At 34.9% G+C, this 13,404-nt stretch overlaps 1 protein-coding gene across 5 annotated transcripts in view; it reads right to left on the bottom strand.

Moving 5' to 3' along the window:
- The window catches only part of ZNF280D (zinc finger protein 280D), a 140,718-nt gene that overhangs the window by 39,015 nt on the left and 88,299 nt on the right, over window positions 1-13,404 (bottom strand). For all 5 annotated transcript variants that reach the window (XM_066388248.1, XM_066388246.1, XM_066388244.1 and 2 more), the window contains 4 exons: window positions 12,444-12,578; window positions 10,358-10,665; window positions 9,727-9,867; window positions 833-895 (listed from right to left, as the gene is read on the bottom strand). In XM_066388248.1, coding sequence (XP_066244345.1) covers window positions 833-895; window positions 9,727-9,867; window positions 10,358-10,665; window positions 12,444-12,578 — 647 coding nt within the window. The remainder of the gene's footprint in view (window positions 1-832; window positions 896-9,726; window positions 9,868-10,357; window positions 10,666-12,443; window positions 12,579-13,404) is intronic.

The raw sequence follows: 13,404 nt of genomic DNA, 5'->3' as shown, positions 1-13,404 counted from the left end.
CCAATAGCAATCGTTTAAATTTCCAAATTGGATATCCCAGTATCAGGTTAAAAAAGTTATAATAAACTACAATCAGTTACCACTTCACTCCCATTAAGATAGCTATATAATCAAAGAGATAATAACAAATGTAGATAAAGATGTGAAGAAACTGAAACCCTCATACACAGCTGATAGGAATGTAAAATATTTGAGGTACTTTTAAAAAATGTCTGGCAGGCCCTCAAAGGCGCAACAACTACTATATAACTCAGCTATTTCAATCTCAGATATATACTAGATAAATGAAAAGGCATGCCCAGACAAAAAGTTGATACAGAAATGTTCACAGCAGCATTATTTATAATGGCCTCAAAGTTAAAATAAACTAAATAGATAAACAAACTATGGTATAGCCAAACAATGGAATATTAAGCAAAAAATAAAAAATAAAATGAAGTATTGATATACAGTACAACACAGATGAACGTGGAAAACATGCTAAATGAAAGAAGCCAATCAAAAAAGATCACATATAACATTCCATTTATATGAAATGTCTCGAATGGGCAAATCTATAGAGGCAGATTAGTGGTAACTCAGGGAAAGGCGGGGTTGGAAGGAAATGGGGATGACCATAATGGGTAGTTTCTTGTTGGGATGATGAAAATGTTCTAATATTAACTGTGGTGATGGCTGCACAATTTGGTGAATATACTAAAAACTATTAATTGTACAACTTAAGTGTTTGAACTGCATGGTATATGAACTCTATCTCATTAAGGTTATTATATAAAAAAATTTAAGTCATACAATTTTTCAATAGAAAGAATAAAAATAATCAACTAATTACCTGAGAGTTTCTGACTGCTTCTTAAAAATACAAAACCTTTTACTTGGACGGTTACTGTGAAAGCTGGAGAGACAAAACAGACTTTATTAATTTTACTCTATAGTAGTAGTATTAATTTATGCTATATTTCAAGTCTATACTTACATTTCTAGTTTTGAGTAAAAGATCATGATATAAATAAAATGTCTGTCATCCCTGTGCAACTCAATATTTTACCTTATATTCAACTTTATTTATTTTCCAATAACACAAATTTCCCTAAACATATGCTTATATGAAAAGTACCCTTGGCCCTGGCCGGTTGGTTCAGTGGTAGAGCGTCGGCCTGGTGTGCGGAAGTCCCGGGTTCAATTCCCGGCCAGGGCACAAAGTAGAGGCGCCCATCTGCTTCTCCATCCCTCCCCCTCTCCTTCCTCTCTGTCTCTCTCTTCTCCTCCCGCAGCCAAGGCTCTATTGGAGCAAAAGATGGCCCAGGCGCTGGGGATGGCTCTGTGGCCTCTGCCCCAGGCGCTAGAGTGGCTCTGGTCTCAACGGAGCGACGCCCCGGATGGGCAGAGCATGCCCCCTGGTGGGCGTGCCGGGTGGATTCCCCCGTCGGGTGCATGTGGGAGTCTGTCTGACTGCCTCCCCGTTTCCAGCTTCAGAAAAATACAAAATACAAAAAAAAAAAAAAAAAAGAAAAGTACCCTCATCATTACACAAAAGGAATTATTCAAGGCTTTTTAAACAGTAAAACACAAATTAATTTTTAATATAGTAAAATCTGAAAGTAATTTTAGTTTTTTGCTAATATTTTTGCTATAATATGAATAGTTATCAAGAATAATTATTTTTTAAATCGTTTTCCAATCTTAACATGCTCATTTTGGGAGAAGGGCTGAAGTGACCTTGGAAGTAAACAGTACTCCACCTAGATACCATTTATAAATCAAACATTTAGAGATTTCTTTGTAATTATTCATATAGGCATAAAAAAAAAATTAAGAACTCATGAACTAAAACAATGCTTCCCGTAAGCACAGAACAGAAAACCACTAACCAAGCTTTGTAACCAATTACAGCTTTTATATATCTTTTAAATCTGGTAAAGAAAGCTTCCCTGTACTAGAAAGACAGGATTAGTCTAACACAATGCAACTAAAAGTAGAGTCATGGATTTAAGATCACAACACCTGGGAGCTCATTTAGAAATGCAGTCTTGTATGTCCCCACAAACCTACTGAATTAATTTCTGACAGTGGGGCCCAAAAATGCCTTTTAACAAGTTTTCTCAGTAATTCTTATGCAAGCTAAAACTAGAGAAGCAGTAGCCGTAGTCTGCACTGACAGATCCCACCTGACCCACTCACCCCTGTAGCCAACTACCAAGTCACACTCACATACACGGTAACACTACAGAATATACACATGCATGAGAAAAGAAATATAATCCCAGAAGATATCCTCAGAAGATTTCTAATAGTAATTTCTTCAATCTAGGGATAATTACTATTAAAGAGTTTACAAATTCAAGACATTACAAAAATATTTAAATAGTATTTTTAGAAGAAAACATTATGGGGGTTGGTAAATACTAAAATTATATGCAAAAATTTGTGCACACTACTGAGTTTCCTCAGAGGAATGAGTTCAAAATTCTATCTGCCAAAGAATGTAAAGTAATTTTCAAACCCTGGCTGGTTAGCTGTCCATTAAGAGCATCATCCCAAAATGACAAGGTTGTGGGTTCAACCCTCAGTCAGGGCACATATGGGAAGCAACCAAAGAATGCATGACTGAATGGAACAGTTCCACTCCCTTCTCTCTGCCTTCCTCTCTCACTCTAAAACTCAGTAAATTCAGCCCTGGTCAGATAGTTGGAGCATTGTTGTGGAGCACAAAGGTTGCCAGTTTAATTCCCCAGTAAGGGCACACACAGGAACAGCTCGATGTTCCAGTCTCTCAAAAAAAGGGTTATTTTAAAAAATATATTTCTCTTATTCAAACTAAAACAAATAGACTGTTTTGGTTTACTTGTCTATTTAGTAAGAGAGGAAAATTAACACATTTTAGGGCCTTTATGATGTCTTCTACTTCTGTATAACTTCTGCCTTATTAAAACTTTGTTATTTTTAAAATTTCAGTTGTCCGAATCTAGTTTTGATTTTCCTATCTATAAAAAAAGACACGGTCTCTTTATTTGTACTAATTATATAAATTGCCTACTTATAGTTTTGTGTGTTATAGGGATGAATCTCTAGCTAACAAATTAAAATTACCCTTCCACTTTCAATTAGATCTGCATAAAGTTAATAACAATATGGAAATAAATCTAAAGAGAAAAAAGGTCAGAATTTTTATTACAATATAGTAAAAATAATGTTAAAATCTAGGTTTTAAAAATTCGCCACCTCATTATAGGACTATATAATTTCATTAAGTTATTCTTTAAAAATAGGTAAATTTTATTGTGTATTAATTATGCCTTAATAAGACTACAGGTAAGAAACCCCTTTTGACTGTATTTTCTTTCTTTTTTATTTCCTCTTTTTTTTTAATTCAGTGAGAGGAGGGGAGGCAGAAACAGACTCCCGGTATTTACCCAGACTGGGATTCACCCAGTAAGCTCACTAGGGGGCAATGCTCTGCCCATCTGGGACATTGCTCCATTGCTCAGCAACTGAGCTCTTCTTAGCGCCTGAGGCAGAGGCCATGGAGCCACTGTCAGCACTCAGGGCCAATTCACTCCAATCAAGCTATGGCTGCAGAAGAGAGAGAGAATTGAGAGGGGGAGGGGTGGAGAAGCAGATGGGCACTTCTCCTCTGTGCCTTGACCAGGAATCAAACCAGGGACATCCACACACAGGGTCGATGCTCTACCACTGAGTCAACCGGCCAGGGCTGACTATATTTTCTTAATAATCTTGATTCAATATAAGTAACAACTTTTATTTCCAAAGAAATATAAAAGAAACAATTTCTTAAAAATCCAACAATACTGATGATATGCCTACTGTATTTAAGATGCTAGACTAGAGGTTAAAGATACAATAGGAAAGAAGGTAAACTTGTCTGCCTCAGACTTTGGGGTTGGGAGCAGGGGGTAAAGAGTCAAACAGCAGCTGGCACAGAATAAATGCCTAATAAATATTATTAAATGAGTGAATATATATTAATAAATTATCAAAAGATAAACACCAATAATGACACATAATATATTTTGTGGTTTCAAGTTGATAAGAGAAGAAGCCAGGTACCAGTTAGTTCATTTAAGAACATTTCTACTGCCTCACTCTAGGCAAAGCAGAGCAAAGCAGAGATGAAAATAACAGTTGAAAGAATTGAAAAAGTAGTTAAAGTTAGATAGTGAAAGATCCTACATTCTTCAGAAAATTTGAGCTTCATCCTGTTAATGTTATTAATTGAGGAATAATACCGGTATTATACAGTAATTTGTTTGGATTTTTATATTTTTATTTATTTATTTATTTATTTTGTGACAGATAGAAGGACAGATAGGGACAGACAGACAGGAAGAGAGAGAGATGAGAAGCATCAATTCTTTGTTCAAACCAGCAACCATGGAGTCGTGTCTATGATCCCACGCTCAAGCCAGCGATCCAGTGCTCACCCAGGGGCCTCAGGGTTTTGAACCTGGGTCCTCTGCGTCCCAGTCCGATGCTCTATCTACTGTGCCACTGCCTGGCCAGTGGATTTTTTTTTTAGGAGACTTCTATTACTACCTAAAGCTATAAGCAAGTAAGGTACAATATAACCACAAACCCAAATAATGTTCCTCTTTAAAAAAAAATCATTTAAAAATTACATGTTTAATGATACTCTTCTTTGAAAATCTTATTCCAAAAATCCTCCAATTTCATCAGAATTTTTGAATATTCTCTTTTGAAATTTTATTTCGAGTCTTTTATAATTACAACAAATAATGACTACCATCTGCTGTTTGTAATTTAATAGGTGACATAGTGAATACAAAGAGCTCCTTCTTTCAAGGAGATGTACAGATACAAATACCATATTTTTTGCTCTGTAAGATACACCTTTCCCCCCCAAAAGTGGAGGGGGAAATGCCGTGGCTTATGCAGTGAACGTTCATTTTTTTTAGCTGCTGCAGGCTCCCGGACAACTAGAAGAGTATTTGAACATTAAAGTCTCTTCTCGTTTGTAAATAACAGTGCTAATGGTTGTTAACACTGCTGTTGAGTTTACATTGTTGAAATATTATTGTGGTATATTTCATTAAATATTTTAACACATCATTTGGTTCAGAATATTTTTTTTTCTTATTTTCCTCCTTAAAACCCTAGGTGATCTTATGGTCAGGTGTGTGTCTCATGGAGCGAAAAATACAGTAACTACAATAAAAGAATTGTTGAATGGTATACAATTCAAAGTAAGGAATGATCCTTGTGAGTGGTTGTGGTGATCAAACACATCAAAGGTTAACTGAAAGGATGGTCAAAGACATTCCAGAGACTAACAAAAAATAAGAAAAACCACGGTCAAAATGAATACGTGAGAAGAGTAGTCAATTTATGGAGATAGGAGTCTTTATAGAATGAGAAAGATTTGGCATCATAAGGGAAAAGACCAATTAAGAGTACAGAGGTGGTATGGATAGGGATTAAAGGTACTCATCCTTTGGAGAAAATGAAACTTCTATACATACAGAACTCAAGCTTATAAGAAGAATCCAAACTGGACAGAGGTATTGGTGGGCCATTCAATGGGAAGTACCACAGGCAGACACTGCTAAAGTAGAGAAAAAGGAAAGGGTATATCACACTAAGAGTGGCAATGGAAGTTTCAGCTCCCTATGAAACTAATAATGAGTAAGAGCTTAGTGTGTGTGATGACAATGAAATGCAGGGTTGGGGTTCAATGGGAATTGGGACAAGGGTGTGGAGGTAATCAGGCTAACTGGAAATGCCTTAGAATAGAATGGATTTGGAGATTGGATAGAAAAGTGGGATACCCATGAGAAATGACAACAGGAAGGGTAAGAGAACACAATGTATTTTCTAATATGATCCCCTGTAAATTAAGGTCAGAATTAAAGCACCATTTTTGGCAGCAGCACTGCTGTCACAAAATAAGAGACATTCCACACAGAAGTACCCTGGGAGAAAGAATGGGGCCTGGTTTTGAGGAAATGAAATATTGGTGTAGACCACAGCAGTAGTTGGGAGGCAGAGTGGCAGAATGCAGAGGGTGGGATGTCAGGAAGCCATGCAAAGTAGCAGATGAAGAGAACTTCATGAGGTTAAGAAACTTAGGACAGTAAATTATTTCCAGCTGGTATGCCACAGTCATACAAATGATGCCCTCAAAGAATATCTGTGTGGTAGTTGTGTGAATTCTGAAGATTATATAATGTTTGGCTTGTTGGTGTTCCTTTTAGATGCCAGTGAATCAAAGGTAAAAATATCTATAAAATAATTAGAAATATACAATTGGATCTCAAGAAAACTAGATTGAAATGGGAAGATTTAAAGCTGAAAGGTAAAAGTGACAGTGGTTATCAATAAAGAAAATGTAAAGAGTTAAGAAATGTTGAAAAAAGGGCAATGAAATAGAGGAACAGCCAAACGGGAAGAAAAAACATATTGGTAACAGTTTAATAGAAGCTGAGGAGAAGTTACAAAAGTGACTGACCACAATGTGAAAAACTCAGAAGTCATGAAATAATCATATTAAAAAGTGAATAAACTGTCAAAAGTACATGACATAATCTTTAAAGGGGCAGGAGGGACTGACAATCAAATTTAAGGTTAAAGAAATAAATCTTAAGTAAGCTAGTAACAAAACACTTTTTACAAATGTATAACAGTAAGAGAAAGACAAGGAATAAAAAAAGTAGGCAGTAGGGATAAATCTCTCTCATCTTTAAGAAAATAACTGAAAATATCTGTAAGAAAAGGAACCTGGTTGAAATAAGAGATGAAGTAGCAAGTTAACTGAATAAGGTTGGGTTATGGAAGAACTAGAGATAAAGAACAGGGTTAACTTTGTAGAAGTGAAACATCACTGATTTCTGATATTAATGTGTGAATGAAAGGTCACAGGAAAGAAATTGATGTTGAAAAAGACTGACTAGGCCTGACCAGGCAGTGGTGTAGTGAATGGAATGTCAGACTAAGATGCAGAGAACCCAGGTTTGAAACCCTGAGGTCGCCAGCTTGAGCAGGCCCTCACCATCTTGAGCGTGGGGTCACTGGCTTGAGCATGGGATCATAAACATGACCCCATGGTTTCTGGCTTGAGCCTAAGGTTGCTGGCTTGAGCAAGGGGTCACTTGCTCTGCTGTAACCCCTGGTCAAGGTACATTGAGAAAGCAATCAATGAATAACTAAGGTGCCGCAACGAAGAATTGATGCTTCTCATCTCTCTCCCTTCCTGTCTGTCTGTCCCTCTCTGTCTCTGTTGCAAAAAGAAAAAAAAAAAAGACTGATGAGACCCTGGCCAGTCGGCTCAGCAGTAGAGCATCAACCCAGCGTGTGGAAGTCCAGGGTTCAATTCCTGGTCAGGACACACAGGAGAAGTGACCATCTGCTTCTCCACTCCCCCCTCTCTACCTTCTCATTTTGCTCTCTCTCTTCCCCTCCCACAGCCATGGCTTGATTGGTTCAAGTGCATCAGCCTGACTGCTGAGGATGGCTCCCTGGAGCCTCTGCCTCAGGTGCTAATAGCTCCGTTGCAAGCATGGGCCCCAGATGGGCAGAGCATTGGCTCCAGTTGAGGGTGAGGGAGTATTGCAGGGTGAATCATGGTCAAGGTGCATGTGGAAGTCTATTTCCCCTCCTCTCACTTGGAAAACAACAACAACAACAAAAAGATTGATTTAAAGGATGACCTCCCAACTGAATAATTAGGCCAGTTAAAAAGTAACATTAAAATAAAACCTTTAGCATATTAAAAATGGCTTAAATAGATATTGTACATAAAAATAAAAAAGTACTGCCTAACTGGTGGTAGCACAGGGGACAGAGCATCAACCCGGGACAATGAGGTCCCCAGTTTGAAACCCCAAAGTTGCCAGCTTGCATGTGGCGTCACCATATTGAGCTTGGGACTGGTTTGAGTGTGGGATCATCAACATGATCCCAAGGCCGCTGGCTTGAGCCTGAAGGTTACTGGCTTGAGTAAGGGGCCACTGTATCAGCATGAGCCCCACTCATGTAAAGTACGTATTAAAAGCAATCAATGAACAACCCAAGTGAAGCAACTACAAGTTGACACTTCTCATCTCTCTCCTCCCCCCTTTCCTGTCTCTCTCTCAAAAAATAAATAAATAAAACTACTTAAAAAAATATAACACAATTGAAGTTAAAGATCATGAAGTCAGAGCTAGAACTGATTATATCAAGCACTGTTCAGTCTACAGCTGAACATGGTTTGGAAGAGGAAGACATTCAAGTCTCACATTAGCCTTTGCACCAGGTGAGCATGACTAAAGGTATAAAGAATTCTAGAACAAAAATAAAGAAGCAATCAAAACAGATGACCAAGGATGAATTTGACTATAAAGCTAGAAGAGTGATGTTGGACTTTGGAAAATGGAGTCAAAGCCCTAAAAATGATGGGAAAATTGGAATTCAAAAGAAATAAATAGAGTATATGATGAAATTAAAATGGTATGGGGTAAGAAGGTGGGATACAGTAACTTAAAAGTTGATATGAAGTGCTGGCACTAAAGAACTTAGGGCACCATAAGGTTAGGCTAGTCAGTCAATAGGTGGATAAAAACTGGGAGAGAGATGCTGTAGCATCAAGAAAGGTGAACTGCCAGTTTGATCCCTGGTCGTCGTCCCCCCCCCTCACATCTGGGAGGGAGTGAGTGAGGGAGGAAGAAAGAATCCTTGAAAGGAGTAGCTGGTAATGACCAGCAAGTAACATAAAGGTCATATTATGATCTATGAGAAAATCACTTCTATTATTCTTTAATTCTAACTTAAAAAAAAAAAAATGAAACAACCTCACTTTGAATAATCAACCTAATTAGTTTATATCTGAACAATTGTTTTTTACTATTTTTTAAGAAATTAACATATTTATTTTTTTACAACTTTATTGAAGTCTACTTCATACACCGTAAAATTTAGAATATTTTTTTTAATTGAATTTATTAGTGTAACACTGGTTAACAAAATTATGCAGGTTTCAGGTGCATAATTGTATAACACATCATCTATACACTGTATTAATATTTTTAAAATATAAAAATCCATGCTGAAAAATCTTCTGAGATTCATACAAATGAAAGTAATGAGTTGTGTGAAGGCTTTCTCTGCATAAATAGTAAGTACTCAAATACTCTAAGTTGAGTAAATTAATGAAAAACACTCCAATAATTGCATTGTAACTAAAACAGTCTCTCATTTTACTGACTGAATGCAACGACAGTTTGATACATAAGTGGATAGAAGGATTACAAAGAGAGAGAGAGAAGGAGAAAGGGAGGGAAGGAGAGCAAGAAAAAGAGATTCAATAAAGTTCTTAACACCACTAAAAATCCTGGCGTCTCTCAAAGTAACCTCCTTAAAGAGACTAACACTCATGAGATTACATGTATTTGTTTGGTAAATATATTTTAAACATATAAATTTTTATCTTTAAAAATAACCAATTTTGAAGTCTACAGGAAAAAAATTCCCATAGAAAATCTATTTCTCTAACAAACCTAATTTTATTGATCCAAATGTTCTCACAATTTCAAGTTATAGTAATTTTATGAGTTACTATGCCAGGCATCATTCTAGAAATTCTCTACTGCTAAGTATATATGTTTAGCTCCTTGAAGAGATAAACTCTGGCTTCCAATAGGATAACTGTTTTCAAAAACCAAACTTGCTGAATTATAACTCAATTGGTAATTACAGATGTTTAACTCATCTTACCTCATCATATGATTTACATAGGCTTTGCTACAGCTAGTGTTGTATCCGCAAAAACTACAGTGGACGTAAGTAGGAAAGTGATTTGCAAAATCTTTTATTTCAGAACAACACTCAATGCACTTGTGAACTCCCCGACGAAACCTTATGGAGATATAAAAAAAATGATAAAAATATTTTTTAAAACAAAAATAATAAGGAAGAGCCTTATTAATATTCTGTTAATTAAAGCCAAGCTATTTAAATTAACATATTTAAACACACACTTATAACTTGAAAATTACCAATGAACAAAAGAATAAGTAAACAATCTAACATCAGTTAATGCTTGTCACTGAAATTAAATTGAACCAATTCAAATGTCATAAGATATAAGTACAACATGTAATAATACCAGTGTCAGAGATGAATATTATAGGAAAAACATAATAAAGTACTTGCTCAACAACAGCTGTAAAAAAAATACTTTTATTGTTTGGCCTTTACGCCATAAGTGATAGCATATAAATGTATTACAGAGTTGTGTAATAGGGTACATTTCTATTAAGAAAAGGTTTTATTTTATTATCTTTATTATTTTTTATTATTGTGTTTAAGATTAAATTAGTATTATATATCAGGAATAAAAGATTACCTTAAGTTCCTCAATGCTGTATTGACTTTACTTTTTCTATTGCTACTAGCCAAAGTGCTTTGTTTTTTTTGCATATTAGATATTTTTGATTTGAATTTAGATTTACTTCCATTAGGCTTACTGGCATTAGATTTACTTGCATTGGATTTAGTTGTATTAAGTTTACTTGTGTTAGATTTTGTGGGATTTTTAGCAGGTATACTTTTTGTCCTTGGAGGTGAGACCTGAAGGATAGAAGTGTTTGTACTAATGGAAGGTGCGGTTGAAGATCCTGATTGAAGAGGTCCAACTGAAGCTCGGATAGTAACCTACAAAAATAAAAATAGTTTTAACTTCAGAAAATTAATCCTTGTATTAGTATTAAAATATCACCATCTAACAAAAAATTAAATATCAACTATTTGAAAAGAGTACACAAAACTACAATTCGATATGTCTTCCATTTATTTTAAATGTTTAAATGAAAGTAAATTTGATATTTATCTACTCATAACATTATATTTTGTATTGATATCATTTATGTTATTAATGGAATTAAGAATTATATTAATATTAAAGAATACATTCCATAGATATTTTTATGCTCCAATATTACTAAAAAAAAAAAAAAAGCTCATATAGAGATCAAATTTAATCTCAAAGCCTGAAAAATAATTCTAGAAAAGACTGCATTTAAATTAAATTACTCTTTGCCATGTATTACCCAGTGTAAAGGTGACCTCCTCTTTCCAGGGGGTCATTTGGCAGATTTATGTTTACAAAGGTTATAGGATTACATGAATTCAATATACTTCATGGAGTTTTTAATATTTGGAATTTCCTTAAAGAGCATTAATATAAAGCTTATAATTTAGTATTCAAAAAATATATTAATTGGTTGACAATGGAAAACACAAAACCCTAACAACATTCTCGTTAATCATGTGACTATTCTCCTCCCATGCCTATTATGAGGATCTCCTGTAAAACATGTTTTGGTATCATACAAAAGCATTGGCCTAGATATCAAAAATACATGAGGTTAAATTTCATACTACTCCTTCCTAATAGACACGGGGCCTAGAATAAGTAACTTTTCCTAAGCTTCTTTATATGGGGCAATACCAGCCTTGTCTACCTGACCTGATTGCTGAATGAATTAAATAATAGAACCTACAAAAAAACATATTGAAATCCTAATATTAAGGTGCTATAAAAACATTTAGTATCGTTATTATTATTACTGCTATGATCATTAATAAGAAAAAATATGAGAGGACTGCACCGCTTACATTCATGTTATGCATGTCTAGTCCCAGCCTGGAATGAATAGACTGCAGGGAAGGATGCTGGATAGCTTCTCTTGCTCTAGGTCTTCAGAGCATGACTATATTGTTTAGTTAATTCAAATAACAGACACCCCACATTCAAAGGTAAGTACTCAAAGCCAAATATAAATGTTTGGGGGATTATTTCACTTAGGATTATCCATGCCTCTGTTTCCCTCCACTGGAACAAATATTCAAGAGCTGACTGTATATAAAGAAGTCAGAAAAAACAGAGGTATATAAGTCAAAAAGGGAACGGTAAATTGTAATCATCAGTATGCAGTCAGATATGTATTTGCTCACTTAAAACATAATGCTATCCAGCAACAGAACTTGCTTCTCTCAGAGCCAACTCACTAATAACAACTTCAAAAAACATGTAAGTACCTATGACATTCAAAGCACTATACCAGGTGCTGAAGACACAAAGATAAATCATGTTTCCTGATCTCAAAGTTTAGCAGATAAAACCAAGATATACACTGCCAACAAGAATAACTCAAAAATAGGGTATATAATATTGACACAACCCACTGATCCAGGGAACATAATATCTAGTAGCACTTTTTACAAAGAAGTACCATTCTAGCATAGCACACACCAACAAACAAACAATGTTTAGAAGGATTCATCTCAACATAAGAAATACAGAACTTGAAATCAGAATATTAATAAAAATCAAAAATAATTTTTTAAAGTATAATATCCAATAGATCAAACCAGGTAGGAACTCATTTATAATTATATCAAATGTTAAAATACAACATATTTGAACTCACTTTTGTTCCAGGAGGTAATCCCTCTAGCTGTTTAGGTTTTATAAATGTTCGATGATGCTGAGTCTTGTGATCCATTTTCTCTTTGCATGTCAAAAATTGAAGTCTGCATTTTGTACAACGATGTATTCCTTTTTTCTGTTTCAGAAATAAAATAATTTCTACAATCACAAATTCTATGTCCTGAAACTGCTCTGATTTAATTTAAATGATACCTAAATAATTTTTAAATAGTATTTCATATCTATCATAAATATTAGCAAAGCATTAGTTCATATTTTTTAAAACACTCTTTGCATTAGAATTTGGATTTCATAAATGTCTGTTACTGTACAGAAATTGAACAAGAAAGTTATAGCAATAGGTTCTAATGAAAATCCTCTCAATAGTGGTACGGAAGCTCCTTTAATTATAATTTTAAAGTATTTCAACAAAGGATATTGTGAAAATGAACTTATACTACATTTTTATCCTAGAAAGAAAGAAATCCTTTTTAATTTTTGCTCTTTCCAATTGGTAAAAAGTTGATGAAAGAAATTCAGATATCCCAGACATTTCCAAGAAAGTTGTTACAGAAAGGCTTGTATAAAGCAGTGCTGTCTAATAAAACTTTCTGCAATAACAAAAATGTTCTAGAGCTGCACTGTCCAGTACAGTAGCCACTAGGCAAATGTGGTTCCTGAGTATCTGAAATGTGCCAAGTATATCTGAAAAACCAGATTTTTACTTTCTTTAATTTTAATTTATTTAATTTTAAAGTCACACATGATTAGAGGCTGCTATATTGAACAATGTGGATATGAAGAGATAAATCAAAACAACTATTCCCAACATATTTACTGACTGAGACACCATGACTGAGTCCCTTCTCAAACCCAATCCTGTCATTATCCTACAGATGGGAAAAAGGACCCCAGAAAAATCTCAATTATTTTCCCATAGCTAGTTAGTTTTGCCAGAATAC

This window comes from Saccopteryx leptura, chromosome 6, assembly GCF_036850995.1.
Source record: "Saccopteryx leptura isolate mSacLep1 chromosome 6, mSacLep1_pri_phased_curated, whole genome shotgun sequence".
NCBI classification, from domain to species: domain Eukaryota; kingdom Metazoa; phylum Chordata; class Mammalia; order Chiroptera; family Emballonuridae; genus Saccopteryx; species Saccopteryx leptura.
Note: the sequence above shows the minus strand (reverse complement) of the source record. Positions and strands in the feature narration are given on the sequence as shown.